The sequence below is a fragment of the Agelaius phoeniceus genome, chromosome 3 (assembly GCF_051311805.1).
Source record: "Agelaius phoeniceus isolate bAgePho1 chromosome 3, bAgePho1.hap1, whole genome shotgun sequence".
NCBI classification, from domain to species: domain Eukaryota; kingdom Metazoa; phylum Chordata; class Aves; order Passeriformes; family Icteridae; genus Agelaius; species Agelaius phoeniceus.
The window spans coordinates 1,737,803-1,753,874 of NC_135267.1; the positions used below are offsets into that span (position 1 = coordinate 1,737,803).

Here is a 16,072-nt window from a genome sequence, read left to right on the forward strand (position 1 = left end):
TAAACCAGGGAAAAGTCCCAAAAAATCAGGAAAAAATCAGGAGTTCCAGGGGGGAAAATTGGGGAAAAATTGGGGAAAACTCACAAAAATATCGGGGAAAAATCCCCAAAAAATCAGGCAAAAAATCGCCAAAAATCAGGAAAAAAATCCTCAAAAAATCAGGAAAAAAATCCCCAAAAAATCGGGGAAAAATCCTCCCGAAAGAATCAGGGAAAAATCCCCCAAAAATCCGAAAAAAATCCCAAAAAATCAGGAAAAAATCGGGAGTTCAAGGGGGGAAATTTCTGGACAAATTGGGGAAAACTCACAAAAAATCAGGGGAAAATCCACAAAAAATCAGGAAAAAAAATCCCCAAAAAATCAGGAAAAAATTGGGAGTTCAAGGGGGGAAATTTCCTGGGAAAATGGGAAAAATGGGGGAAAATGGGAAAACCGGGGAAAATTGGGGATTCCAGAGGGAAAAATGCAAAAAATTCGGGGAAAATCGGGGAAAAAATGCCTGAAAAATCAGGGAAAAATCCCCAAAAAAAATCAGAAAAAAATCAGGAGTTCCAATGGAAAAACATCTGGAAAAAATGGGGAAAATTCACCAAAAATTGGGGGAAAGTCCCCCAAAAAATCAGGAAAAAATCCCCAAAAATCAGGAAAAAATCAGGAGTTCCAGGGGGAAAAATTCCGGGAAAATTGGTGAAAAATGGGGAAAATTCACAAAAAATCAGGAAAAAAATCCCCAAAAAATTGGAAAAAAACCCCCCAAAATGAGGAAAAAATCACGAAAAAATCAGGAAAAAAATCCCAAAAATTCAGGAAAAAATCCCCCAAAAATTGGGAAAAAGTCCCAAAAATATCGGGGAAAAATCCCCCAAAATCAGGAAAAAAATCCTCAAAAAATCAGGAAAAAATGAGGAGTTCCAGGGGGAAAATTTCTGGAAAATTGGGGGAAAATGGGAAAAATCCCCCAAAAAATCAGGAAAAATCCACAAAAAAATCGGGAAAAAAATCCCCCCAAAAATTGGGGGAAAATCGCCCAAAAATCAGGAAAAAAATCGGGAGTTCCAGGGGGAAAATTTCCGGGAAAATGGGGGGAAATGGGAAAAAATGGGGAAAATCGGGAAAATCAGCGATTCCAGAGGCAAAAATGGTGAAGAATTCCGGAAAAATCGGGGGAAAAAATGGCCAAAAATCAAGAAAAATCAGGAGATCCAGGGGGAAAAATTCCGGGAAAAATTCAGCAAAAATTGGGGAAAAATCCCCCAAAAAATCAGGGAAAATCCACAAAAAAACCAGGAAAAATCCCAAAAAAATCGAGGAAAAATCCCCCAAAAATCGGGGAAAAATCAGGAGTTCCAGGGGGGAAATTTCCCAGGAAAATGGGGGGAAATGGGGGAAAATGGGAAAATCGGGGAAAATTGGGAAAATCGGGGAAAATTGGGGATTCCAGGGGGAAAAATGGCCAAAAATTCTGGAAAAAAACGGGGAAAAAATGCCTGAAAAATCGGGAAATTAATCCCCAAATATCAGGAAAAAATCAGGAAAAAATCAGGAGTTCCAGGGGGAAAACTTCCAGGAAAATTCACCAAAAAATTAGGAAAACTCCCCCAAAAAATCAGGAAAAAAACTCCCCCAAAAAATCGGGAAAAAAAAAATCCCCCAAAAAATGGGGGAAAATCCCCAAAAAAATCAGGAAAAAATCAAGGAAAAATCAGGAGTTCCAGGGGGGAAAACTTCTGGGAAAATCAGGGAAAATCCGGGGAAAATCGGGGATTCCAGAGGGAAAAATGGCAAAAAATTCCAGCAAAATTGGGGAAAAATGGCCAAAAATCAGGGAAAAATCAGGAGATCCAGGGGGAAAAGGGGAAATTTTCCCTGGATGGGTTTTTTGGGATATTCCCAATGTTTTAGGATCATTTTTTGGGATATTCCCAATGGTTTAGGATTGTTTTTTTTGGGATATTCCCAATGGTTTAGGATCATTTTTTTGGGACATTCCCAGTGGTTTAGGATTGTTTTTTTTGGGATATTCCCAATGGTTTAGGATTGGGTTTTTTGGGACATTCCTGGTGGATTTTGGATGATTTTTTGGGAAATTCTGGATGTTTTAGGATTGGTTTTTTAGGGACATTCCAAATATTTTAGGACTGGGTTTTTTGGGACATTCCAATGTTTTAGGATCATTTTTTGGGTACATTCCCAGTAGGTTTGTGGTGGTTTATTTGGGATATTCCCAGTGCTTTAGGATTGGTTTTTTGGGACATTCCAAATGTTTTAGGACTGGTGTTTTTTGGGACATTCCTGATGGTTTAGGATCCCTTTTTTGGGACATTTCTGCTGGGTTTGGGTCATTTTTCTGGGATATTTCCTGGTGCTTTAGGATCACTTTTTTGGGACATTCCCGATATTTTAGGATTGGTTTTTTGGGGACATTCCCAATGGTTTAGGACTGGTTTTTTTGGGATATTCCCGATGTTTTAGAATCCTTTTTCTGGGGACATTCCCAGTGGTTTAGGATCATTTTTTTGGGGACATTCCCGATATTTTAGGATTGGTTATTTTGGGACATTCCCAATGTTTTAGGATTGGTTTTTTTGGGATCTTCCTGACATTTTCCAAATGTTTTTTTGGGGACATTCCCGTTGGTTTAGGATTGGTTTTTTTGAGGACATTCCCGGCCATTTGGGGATTTTTTTTTGGGACATTCCTCTTGCTTTAGGATTGTTTTTTTTTTGGGACATTCCTGATGTTTTAGGATTGGGTTTTTTGGGACATTCCCGATATTTTAGGGTCATTTTTTTGGGGACATTCCCAGTGGGTTTGGGGTTGGTTTTTTGGGGACATTCCTGATGTTTTAGGATTGGTGGTTTTGGGATATTCCTGATATTTTAGGATTGGTTTATTGGGATATTCCTGATGTTTTAGGATCAGTTTTTTGGATATTCCCAATGATTTAGGATCACCTTTTTGGGGACATTCCCAGTGATTTTGGGATGGTTTTTTGGGTCATTCCCAATATTTTAAGATTGGATTTTTTGGGATATTCCTGGTGGATTTTGGGGTGGTTTTTTTGGGGACATTCCCGGCCATTTGGGGATTTTTTTTGGGACATTTCTGTTGGTTTAGGATTGGGTTTTAGGGACATTCCTGATGTTTTAGGATTGGTTTTTTTGGGATCTTTCTGACATTTTCTGAATGGTTTTTTGGGGACATTCCCGGTGATTTGGGGTTGTTTTTTTGGGACATTTCTGCTGTTTTAGGATTGGTGGTTTTGGGGACATTTCTGCTGTTTTAGGATTGGTTTTTTGGGGACATTCCTGATATTTTAGGATCCCTTTTTTTGGGCCATTTCTGCTGGGTTTGGGTCATTTTTCTGGGGCCATTCCTGGTGTTTTAGGATCACTTTTTTGGGGCCATTCCTGGTGTTTTAGGATCCATTTTTTGGGATATTCCTGGTGGATTTTGGGATGGTTTTTTGGGACATTCCTGATGTTTTAGGATTGGGTATTTTAGGACATTCCCAAGGTTTTAGGATTGGTTTTTTAGGGACATTCCAAATATTTTAGAACTGGGTTTTTTGGGACATTCCCGATATTTTAGGATCGTTTTTTTGGGGACATTCCCAGTGGTTTAGGATCGTTTTTATGGGATATTCCTGATGTTTTAGGATTGGTGGTTTTGGGATATTCCCAATGGTTTAGGATTATCTTTTTGGGATATTCCTGGTGGATTTTAGGATTGTTTTTTTGGGACATTCTTGATATTTTAGGATTGTTTTTTTTGGATCTTCCTGATATTTTCCAAATGTTTTTTTTGGGGACATTCCCGGCCATTTGGGGATGGTTTTTAGGGACATTCCCGATATTTTAGGATCCCATTTTTGGGATATTCCCAATGTTTTAGGATTGGTTTTTTGGGATATTCCCGATGTTTTAGGATTGGTTTTTTTGGGATCTTCCTAACATTTTCCAAATGGTTTTTTGGGGACATTCCCGGTGATTTGGGGTTGTTTTTTTGGGACATTCCTGTTGGTTTAGGTTTGGTTTTTTAGGGACATTCCCAATGTTTTAGGATTGATATTTTTTGGGGTATTCTTGGTGGTTTAGGGTCGTTTTTTTGGGATATTCCTGATGTTTTAGGATTGGTTTTTTGGGGTCATTTCCGATGGTTTAGGACTGGTTTTTTGGGGACATTCCCAGTGATTTGGGGTTTTTTTTTTGGGATATTCCCATTGGTTCAGGATCGTTTTTTTTTGGGGACATTCCCGGCCATTTGGGGATGTTTTTTAGGGACATTCCGATGTTTTAGGATCATTTTTTGGGTACATTCTCAGTGGGTTTGGGGTTGGTTTTTTGGGGACATTCCCGATGTTTTAGGATTGGGTTTTTTGGATACTCCTGATATTTTAGGATTGGTGTTTTTGGGATATTCCTGATATTTTAGGGTCCTTTTTTTGGGGACATTCCTGCTGATTTGGGGATGTTTTTTGGGACATTCCTGTTGGTTTAGGATTGGTGGTTTAAGGGATATTCCTGATGGTTTTTTTGGGGACATTCCTGATATTTTAGGATCCCATTTTTGGGATATTCCCACTGTTTTAGGATCATTTTTTGGGGGATATTCCCAAGGTTTTGGGGTGGTTTTTTTAAGGACATTCCCGATGTTTTAGGATCATTTTTTTGGGGACATTCCCAGTGGTTTAGGATCAGTTTTTTGGGATATTCCCAATGATTTAGGATTGGTGTTTTTGGGATATTCCCAATGGTTTAGGATTGGTTTTTTTGGGATCTTCCTGGTGGATTTTGGGATGATTTTTTGGGACATTCCTGATATTTTAGGATCGGTTTTTTTGGGATATTCCTGATGTTTTAGGATTGGTTTTTTTGGGATATTCCCAATGGTTTAGGATCAGTTTTTTGGGATATTCCCAATGGTTTAGGATTGGTTTTTTTTGGATCTTCCTGACATTTTCCAAACGTTTTTTTGGGGACATTCCTGGCGATTTTGGGATGTTTCTTAGGGACATTCCTGATATTTTGGGACATTCCCAATATTTTAGGACTGGGTTTTTTGGGACATTCCCAAGGTTTTAGGATTGATTTTTTTGGGATATTCCTGATGTTTTAGGATCCTTTTTTGGGGGACATTCCTGATGTTTTAGGATTGGTGTTTTTGGGACATTCCCAATGTTTTAGGATTGTTTTTTTGGGATATTCCTGATGTTTTAGGATTGGTTTTTTTGGGACATTCCCAGTGGTTTAGGATTGGTTTTTTTGGGATCTTCCTGACATTTTCCAAATGTTTTTTTGAGGACATTCCCGTTGGTTTAGGATTGGTTTTTTTGGGACATTCTTGATATTTTCGGATTGGTTTTTTTGGGATATTCCTGTTGTTTTAGGATCATTTTTTTGGGGACATTCCTGATATTTTAGGATCCCATTTTTGGGATATTCCCAATGTTTTAGGATCATTTTTTGGGGGACATTCCCAAGGTTTTGGGGTGGTTTTTTTAAGGACATTCCCAATATTTTAGGATCGTTTTTTTTGGGGACATTCCCAATGTTTTAGGATTGGTTTTTTTGGGATATTCCCAATGGTTTAGGATTGGTTTTTTTGGGATATTCCTGGTGGATTTTGGGATGATTTTTTGGGACATTCCTGATATTTTCGGATCGGTTTTTAGGGACATTTCCATTGTTTTAGGATTGATTCTTTGGGAAATTCCTGATGTTTTAGGATCGGTTTTTTGGGATATTCCCGATATTTTAGGATTGGTTTTTTTGGGATCTTCCTGACATTTTCCAAATGGTTTTTTTGGGGATCTTCCTGCTGATTTGGGGTTGTTTTTGGGACATTCTTGATGTTTTAGGATTGGTGTTTTTGGGACATTCCCAAGGTTTTAGGATCCCTTTTTTGGGCCATTTCTGCTGGGTTTGGGTCATTTTTCTGGGCCATTCCTGGTGTTTTAGGATCACTTTTTGGGGGGCATTCCTGTTATTTTAGGATCCATTTTTTGGGATATTCCTGGTGGATTTTGGGATGGTTTTTTGGGACATTCCTGATGTTTTAGGATTGGTTTTTTAGGGACATTCCAAATATTTTAGAACTGGGTTTTTTGGGACATTCCCGATATTTTAGGATCGTTTTTTTGGGGACATTCCCAGTGGTTTAGGATCGGTTTTTTGGGATATTCCCGATGTTTTAGGATTGGTGGTTTTGGGATATTCCCAATGGTTTAGGATCATCTTTTTGGGATATTCCTGGTGGATTTTAGGATCGGTTTTTTGGGACATTCCTGAAATTTTAGGATTGGTTTTTTTTGGGATCTTCCTGACATTTTCTGAATGGTTTTTTTGGGGTCATTTCTGTTGGTTTAGGATTGGGTTTTTTTGAGGACATTCCCGGTGATTTGGGGATGGTTTTTTGGGTCATTCCTGTTGGTTTAGGATTGGGTTTTTTTAGGGACATTCCTGATATTTTAGGATTGGTTTTTTAGGGACATTCCTGATGTTTTAGGATCATTTTTTTGGGACATTCCCAGTGGTTTAGGATCAGTTTTTTGGGATCTTCCTGACATTTTCCGAATGGTTTTTTGGGGACATTCCCGGCCATTTGGGGATGATTTTTTGGGGTCATTCCTGTTGGTTTAGGATCGTTTTTTTGGGGACATTCCCGGTGATTTGGGGTTGTTTTTTTGGGACATTCCCAATGTTTTAGGATTGGTATTTTTTGGGGTATTCTTGGTGGTTTTGGGTGGTTTTTTTGGGATCTTCCTGACATTTTCCGAATGTTTTTTTGGGGACATTCCCGGTGATTTGGGGATGGTTTTTTGGGGTCATTCCTGTTGGTTTAGGTTGGTTTTTAGGGACATTCCTGATATTTTAGGATCGGTTTTTTTGGGACATTCCCAATATTTTAGGATCATTTTTTTGGGTACATTCCCAGTAGATTTGTGGTGGTTTATTTGGGATATTCCCGATGTTTTAGGATCATTTTTTGGGATATTCCCAGTAGGTTTGGGGTGGTTTATTTGGGATATTCCCAAGGTTTTTGGATTGGATTTTTGGGGACATTCCTGATATTTTAGGATTGCGTTTTTGGGACATTCCCAATGTTTTAAGATCATTTTTTTGGGTACATTCCCAGAGGTTTTGGGGTAGGTTTTTTTTAGGGACATTCCCAATGTTTTAGGATTGTTTTTTTGGGACATTCCTGAAGGTTTAGGATTGGTTTTTTTGGGACATTCCCAATGTTTTTCTGGCAGATCCTGGATGGTTTTTGGGGACATTCCCGGCCATTTGGGGATGATTTTTTGGGGACATTTCTCTTGGTTTAGGATTGGTTTTTTTGGGGACATTCCCGGTGATTTGGGGTTGTTTTTTTGGGACATTCCCGATATTTTAGGATCATTTTTTTGGGGACATTCCCAGTGGTTTAGGATCAGTTTTTTGGGATATTCCTAATGTTTTAGGATTGGTGGTTTTGGGATATTCCCAATGGTTTAGGATCATCTTTTTGGGATATTCCTGGTGGATTTTAGGATTGTTTTTTTGGGACATTCTTGATATTTTAGGATTGGTTATTTTGGGATATTCCCAATTTTTTAGGATCGGTTTTTTTGGGATCTTCCTGACATTTTCCAAATGGTTTTTTTGGGGACATTCCCGTTGGTTTAGGATTGGTTTTTTTGGGGACATTCCGGCCATTTGGGGTTGTTTTTTTGGGACATTTCTGTTGGTTTAGGATTGGGTTTTAGGGACATTCCTGATGTTTTAGGATTGGTGTTTTTGGGACATTCCCGATATTTTAGGATCGGTTTTTTGGATATTCCCAATGGTTTAGGATTGGGTTTTTTGGTACATTCCTGGTGGTTTAGGATTGGTTTTTTGGGGACATTCCCAGTGGGTTTGGGGTTGGTTTTTTGGGGACATTCCCGATGTTTTAGGATTGGGTTTTTTTTGGATATTCCTGATATTTTAGGATTGGTGTTTTTGGGATATTCCAAATATTTTTGGATCATTTTTTTGGGGACATTCCCAGTAGGTTTGGGGTTGGTTTTTTGGGATATTCCCAATGCTTTAGGATTGGTTTATTTGGGATATTCCCAATGTTTTAGGATTGGTGTTTTTGGGACATTCCTGATGTTTTAGGATCCCTTTTTTGGGACATTTCTGCTGGGTTTGGGTCATTTTTCTGGGACATTTCTGTTGGTTTAGGATTGGTTTTTTTGGGGACATTCCCGATATTTTAGGATCCATTTTTTGGGACATTCCTGATGCTTTGGGATTGGTGTTTTTGAGATATTCCCAATGTTTTAGGATTGGTATTTTTTGGGGTATTCTTGGTGGTTTTGGGTGGTTTTTTTGGGATCTTCCTGACATTTTCCGAATGTTTTTTTTTGGGGACATTCCCGGCGATTTGGGGTTGTTTTTTTGGGACATTCCTGTTGGTTTAGGTTTGGTTTTTTTTGGGACATTCCCAAGGTTTTAGGATTGGTTTTTTGGGGATATTCTCAGTGGGTTTGGGGTGGTTTATTTGGGATATTCCTGATGTTTTAGGATTGGATTTCTGGGGACATTCCCAGTGGTTTAGGATCAGTTTTTTTGGGATATTCCTGATGTTTTAGGATTGGTGGTTTTGGGATATTCCCAATGGTTTAGGATTGGTTTTTTTGGGATCTTCCTGGTGGATTTTGGGATGATTTTTTGGGACATTCCTGATATTTTAGGATCGGTTTTTAGGGACATTTCTGTTGTTTTAGGATTGATTTTTGGGATATTCCCCATGGTTTAGGATCGGTTTTTTGGGATATTCCCAATGTTTTAGGATTGGTTTTTTTGGGATCTTCCTGACATTTTCCAAATGGTTTTTTGGGGACATTCCCGGCCATTTGGGGATGTTTTTTAGGGACATTCCCGATATTTTAGGATCCCATTTTTGGGATATTCCCAATGATTTAGGATCGGTTTTTTGGGGACATTCCCAGTGATTTTGGGGTGGTTTTTTGGGTCATTCCCAATATTTTAAGATTGGATTTTTTGGGATATTCCTGGTGGATTTTGGGGTGGTTTTTTTGGGGACATTCCCGGCCATTTGGGGATTTTTTTTGGGACATTCCTGTTGTTTTAGGATTGGTTTTTTGGGGTCATTTCCGATGGTTTAGGATTGGTTTTTTGGGGACATTCCCGGTGATTTGGGGTTGTTTTTTTGGGACATTTCTGTTGGTTTAGGGTCAGTTTTTTTGGGGACATTCCCGGCAATTTGGGGATGGTTTTTTTGGGCCATTCCTGATATTTTAGGATCGGTTTTTTGGATAATTCCCGATATTTTAGGATTGGTGTTTTTGGGATCTTCCTGACATTTTCCGAATGTTTTTTTTGGGGACATTCCCTGTGATTTGGGGCCGATGTTTTGGGTTGATTCCCGGTGTTTTTGGGGCAGATCCTGGAGCTGGCCCGGCAGCAGGGGAAGCGCGTGAAGGTGGTGGGGGGCGGCCACTCCCCCTCGGACATCGCCTGCACCGACGGCTTCATGATCCACATGGGCCACCTCAACCGCGTGCTGCAGGTCGGGCGCGGAACCTTCCGGAAAAAACCGCGGGAACCTTGGGAAAAACGGTTCAATGCCACTAAAAAATCCAAATCTTTCAGTCCCCCCCCCAAAAAAATCGTCCAGTCCCAAAAAAAATGGAAACAAATGGAAAATATTCGCGGGAAAATGAAATTTTCCCAAAAAAAACCCCAAAATAAAAAGATCACCAGAAAAAAAAATCACCAGAAAATCCCTAAAAATTCAGAAAAAAATGATAAAAATTGCACCAAAATGCCAAAAAAATCCCCCCCCAAAAATTCCCAAAAATTCCTCCAAAAATCCCTCAAAATTGCTCCAAAAAATCCCCAAAAAATCCCCAAAAATCCCAAACTGGGGCTGACGTTGCTCCGTGCCCCACAGGTGGACAAAATCACCAAAAAATCACCAAAAATCCCTAAAAATTCACAAAAAATTCCCAAAATTCCCCCAAAATTCGCCAAAAAATGCCTCAAAAATGCCTCAAAAAATGCCTCAAAATTGCCCAAACAATCCCCCAAAAAATGAAAAAAAATTCCCTAAAAATTCACAAAAAATCCCAAAAATTCCCAAAAAATTCCCCAAAAAATTCCCCCAAAAATCCCCAAAAAATCCCCCCACCCCAAAAAAAATCCAAACAAAATGGAAAATATTCTCAGGAAAAATGAAATTTTCCCAAAAAAAACCCCTCAAAAATAGAAGTTTCCGCCCCAAAAAATGCCTGCAAGGTGTCCCCGAAGAATCACCAAAAATGCCCGAAAAAATCTCCCCCCACCCCAAAAAAAAATCCAAAAAAAAAAGGGAAATATTCTTGGAAAAAATAAAATTTCCCCCCTAAAAAAAACCAAACAAAAATAAAAAGATTTTCACCAAAAAATCACCAGAAAATCCCTAAAAATTCACAAAAAAATGACAAAAATTCCCCCAAAATGCCAAAAAATGCCGCCCAAAAAATCCCTCCAAAAATCCCTCGAAATTGCTCAAAAAAATCCCCAAAAATCCCCAAATAATCCCCTAAAATCACAAAAATTCCCCAAAAATTCCTCAAAAAATCCCTCAAAATTGCCAAAAAAAAGCCAAAAAATCCCCCCAAAAATCCAGCAAAAAATCCATAAAAATTCACAAAAAATCACAAAATTTCCCCAAAAAATCCCCAAAAAAATCCCTAAAAATTCCCCAAAAATCACAAATATTCAAAAAAAAATCCTTCAAAATTGCCCAAAAAATGCCTCAAAATTGCCCAAACAATCCCCCCAAAAAATGAGAAAAAAATCCCTAAAAATTCACAAAAAATCCCAAAAATTCCCCAAAAAATCCCCAAAATTCACCAAAAAATCCATAAAAATTCCCAAAAAATCACAAAATTTCCCCAAAAAATCCCCAAAAATCCCTAAAAATTCCCAAAAATCCCCAAAAATCCCAAATTTGGGCTGAGGTTGCTCCGTTCCCCACAGGTGGAGAAAATCACCAAAAAATCACCAAAAATCCCTAAAAATTCACAAAAAATTCCCAAAATTCCCCCAAAATTCCCCCAAAATTCGCCAAAAAATGCCTCAAAATTGCCCAAACAATCCCCCAAAAAATGAAAAAAAATTCCCTAAAAATTCACAAAAAATCCCAAAAATTCCCCAAAAATTCCCCAAAAAAATCCCCAAAAAAATCTCCCCTACCCCCCAAAAAAAATCCAAAAAAAATGGAAAATATTCTTGGAAAAAATGAAATTTTCCCCAAAAAACCCCCAAAAATAGAAAAGTTTCGGCCCCAAAAAATGCCTGCAAGGTGTCCCCGAAGAATCACCAAAAATCCCCCCAAAAAAATCTCCCCCCACCCCAAAAAAAATCCAAATAAAATGGAAAATATTCTTGGAAAAATAAAATTTCCCCCCTAAAAAAAAAAAAAAACAAAAATAAAAAGATTTTCACCAAAAAATCACCAAAAAATCCCTAAAAATTCACAAAAAAATGACAAAAATTCCCCCAAAATGCCAAAAAAATCCCCCTCAAAAAATTCCTCCAAAAATCCCTCGAAATTGACAAAAAAATCCCCAAAAATCCCCAAATAATCCCCTAAAATCACAAAAATTCCCCAAAAATTCCTCAAAAAATCCCTCAAAATTGCCAAAAAAATCCCAAAAAATCCCCCCAAAAATCCACCAAAAAATCCATAAAAAATCACAAAAAATCACAAAATTCCCCAAACAATCCCCCAAAAAATTCCCCAAAAATCCCTAAAAATTCCCAAAAAATCACAAATATTCAAAAAAAAATCCTTCAAAATTGCCCAAAAATGCCTCAAAATTGCCCAAACAATCCCCCCAAAAATGAAAAAAAAAATCCCTAAAAAATGAAAAAAAAAATCCCTAAAAATTCACAAAAAATCCCAAAAATTCCCCAAAAAATCCCCCCAAAAATTCCCCCAAAAAATGCCTCAAAATTGCCCAAACAATCCCCCAAAAAATGAAAAAAATTCCCTAAAAATTCACAAAAAATCCCAAAAATTCCCCAAAAAATTCCCCAAAAAATCCCCCCCAAAAATCCCCCCCAAAAATCCCCCCCAAAAATCCCCCAAAAAATCTCCCCCACCCCAAAAAAATTCCAAATAAAATGGAAAATATTCTCAGGAAAAATGAAATTTTCCCAAAAAAACCCCTCAAAAATAGAAGTTTCCGCCCCAAAAAATGCCTGCAAGGTGTCCCCGAAGAATCACCAAAAATGCCCGAAAAAATCTCCCCCACCCCAAGAAAATTCCAAATAAAATGGAAAATATTCTTGGAAAAATGAAATTTCCCCCTAAAAAAGAAACTAACAAAAAAAAAAAGATTTTCACCAAAAAATCACCAGAAAATCCCTAAAAATTCACAAAAAATGACGAAAATTGCCCCAAAATGCCAAAAAAATGCCGCCCAAAAAATCCCTCCAAAAATCCCTCGAAATTGCTCAAAAAAATCCCCAAAAATCCCCAAATAATCACCTAAAATCACAAAAATTCCCCAAAAAATCCCAAAAAATTCCCCCAAAAATCCCTAAAAATTCCCAAAAAATCACAAATATTCAAAAAAAAATCCTTCAAAATTGCTCAAAAAATGCCTCAAAATTGCCCAAACAATCCCCCCAAAAATGAAAAAAAATTCCCTAAAAATTCACAAAAAATCCCAAAAATTCCCCAAAAAATCCCCCAAAAAATCCCCAAAATTCACCAAAAAATCCATAAAAATTCACAAAAAATCACAAAATTTCCCCCAAAAATTAACAAAAAAATCCCCCAAAAATTCCCCCAAAATCCCCAAAATCCCAAACTGGGGCTGAGGCGGCTCCGTGCCCCACAGGTGGACAAAATCACCAAAAAATCACCAGAAAATCCCTAAAAATTCCCAAAAAATTCCCAAAATTCCCCCAAAATTCCCCCAAAATTCAAAAAAAAAAAAAGCCTCAAAATTGCCCAAACAATCCCCCAAAAAATGGAAAAAAATTCCCTAAAAATTCACAAAAAATCCCAAAAATTCCCCAAAAAATTTCCCCCAAAAATCCCCCAAAAAATCTCCCCCACCTCCCGAAAAAAAATCCAAATAAAATGGAAAATATTCTCAGGAAAAATGAAATTTTCCCCAAAAAAACCCCCCAAAAATAGAAGTTTCCGCCCCAAAAAATGCCTGCAAGGTGTCCCTGAAGAATCACCAACAATGCCCAAAAAAATCTCCCCCCACCCCAAAAAAAAATCCAAAAAAAATGGGAAATATTCTTGGAAAAAATGAAATTTCCCCCCAAAGAAACCCCAAAATAAAAAGATTTTCACCAAAAAATCACCAGAAAATCCCTAAAAATTCAGAAAAAAATGACAAAAATTTCCCCAAAATGCCAAAAAAATCCCCCCCAAAAAATTCCCAAAAATTCCTCCAAAAATCCCTCAAAATTGTCAAAAAAATCCCAAAAAATCCCCAAAAAATCCCCTAAAATCACAAAAAATCCCCAAAAATTCCTCAAAAAATCCCTCAAAATTGCCAAAAAAAAATCCCAAAAAATCCCCCCAAAAATCCACCAAAAAATCCATAAAAATTCACAAAAAATCACAAAATTTCCCCAAAAAATCCCCCAAAAAATCCCCCAAAAATTCCCCCAAAAATCCCCAAAAAATCACAAATATTCAAAAAAAATCCATAAAAATTCACAAAAAATCCCAAAATTTCCCAAAAAAATCCCCCAAAATCCCAGACTGGGGCTGAGGTGGCTCCGTGCCCCACAGGTGGACAAAATCACCAAAAAATCACCAAAAATCCCTAAAAATTCACAAAAAATTCCCAAAATTCCCCCAAAATTCGCCAAAAAATGCCTCAAAATTGCCCAAACAATCCCCCAAAAAATGGAAAAAAATTCCCTAAAAATTCACAAAAAAATCCCAAAAATTCCCCAAAAAATCCCCCCCAAAAATCCCAAAAAATTCCCCAAAATTCACCAAAAAATCCATAAAAATTCACAAAAAATCACAAAAATTCCCTCAAAATTTCCCTAAAAAATCCAAAAAAATTCCCCAAAAAATCCCCAAAAATCCCCAAAAATCCCAAATTTGGGCTAAGGTTGCTCCATGCTCTGCAGGTGGACAAAATCAGCAAAAAATCACCAAAAATCCCTCAAAATTCACAAAAAAATCACAAAATTCCCCCAAAATTCCCCCAAAATCACAAAAAAATCCCTCAGAATTGCCCAAAAAAATCCTCCAAAAATCCCCAAAAAATCCCCAAAAATCCCTCAAAATTGCAAAAAAAAAATCCCAAAAAATCCCCCAAAATCCCCCAAAAATCCCCTAAAAGTTCACAAAAATTCAAAAAAAACCCCCCAAAAATCCCCAAAATCCCAAACTGGGGCTGAGGTGGCTCCGTGCCCCACAGGTGGAAAAAATCACCAAAAAATCACCAAAAAATCCCTAAAAATTCACAAAAAATCCCCAAAATTCCCTAAAAATTCCACAAAAAATAAAAAAACCCCCCAAAAATCACAAAAAAAATCACAAAAAATCCCCAAAAAATAAAAAAATCCCTCAAAATTGCTCAAAAATTCCTCCCAAAAAATAAAAAAAAATCCCTAAAAATTCAGAAAAAATCACAAAATTTCCCCCAAAAAATCACAAAAATTCCCCACAAAAATAAAAAAAATCCCTCAAAATTGCCCCAAAAATTCCCCAAAATCCCCAAAATCCCAAACTGGGGCTGAGGTGGCTCCGTGCTCTGCAGGTGGACAAAATCACCAAAAAATCACCAAAAAATCCCTAAAAATTCACAAAAAAATCACAAAAATTCCCAAATAAATCCCCAAAAATTCCTCAAAAATCCCTCAAAATTGCACAAAAAAATCCAAAAAATAAAAAAAAATCCCTAAAAATTCACAAAAAATCACAAAAATTCCCCCCCAAAAAATCCCCCAAAAATCACAAAAATTCCCCCAAAAATAAAAAAAATCCCTCAAAATTGCCAAAAATCCTCAAAAAAATCCAAAAATAATCCCCCAAAAATCACAAAAATTCCCCCCAAAAAATCCCAAAAAATAAAAAGAATCCCAAAAAATCCCCAAAAAATCCCTCAAAATTGCCCCAAAAATTCCCAAAAACCCCAAAAATTCCCAAAAAAAATCTCCAAAAATCCCCAAAATCCCAAACTGGGTCTGAGGTGGCTCCATGCTCTGCAGGTGGACAAAATCACCAAAAAATCACCAAAAAATCCCTAAAAATTCACAAAAAAATCACAAAAATTAAAAAAAAAAATCTTTCAAAATTGCAAAAAAAAAATCCCAAGAAATCCTCCAAAAATCCCAAAAAAATCCCCAAAAATCCCTCAAAATTGCCCAAAAAATCCCTCAAAAATCACAAAAAATCCCCAAATAATCCCCAAAAAATCCCAAAAAAATCCCCAAAAAATCCCTCAAAATTGCCCCAAAAATCCCAAAAATTCCCAAAAATCCCCAAAATTCCCCAAAAAATCCCCAAAAATCCCAAATTTGGGCTGAGGTTGCTCTGTGCTCCGCAGGTGGACAAAATCACCAAAAAATCACCAAAAATCCCTAAAAAATCACAAAAATTCCCAAAAATTCCCCAAAAAATTCCCCAAAATCACAAAAAATCCCTCAGAATTCCCCAAAAATTTTAAAAAATCCTCCAAAAATCCCCAAAAATCCCAAAAAAATCCCCAAAAAATCCCTCAAAATTGCCCCAAAAATTCCAAAAAAAATCTCCAAAAATCCCCAAAATCCCCAAAATCCCAAATTGGGGCTGAGGTGGCTCCGTGCTCTGCAAGTGGACAAAATCACCAAAAAATCACCAAAAAATCACCAAAAAATCCATTAAAATTCCCCAAAAATTCCTCAAAAATTCCCCAAAAATTCCTCAAAAAATCCCTCAAAATTGCACAAAAAAATCCCAAAAAACTAAAAAAATCCCTAAAAATTCACAAAAATCACAAAAATTCCCAAAAAATCACAAAAATTCCCAAAAAATCCAAAAAATCCACAAAAAATCCCCCAGAAATAAA

General features: G+C 37.1%; 1 protein-coding gene across 1 annotated transcript in view; it reads left to right on the top strand.

The window, feature by feature from the left end:
• Positions 1 to 16,072, top strand: part of LOC129134553 (L-gulonolactone oxidase-like) — an 83,048-nt gene that overhangs the window by 1,417 nt on the left and 65,559 nt on the right. Inside the window, exon 2 of the mRNA XM_077176371.1 lies at positions 9,433 to 9,558. Coding sequence (XP_077032486.1) covers positions 9,433 to 9,558 — 126 coding nt within the window. The remainder of the gene's footprint in view (positions 1 to 9,432; positions 9,559 to 16,072) is intronic.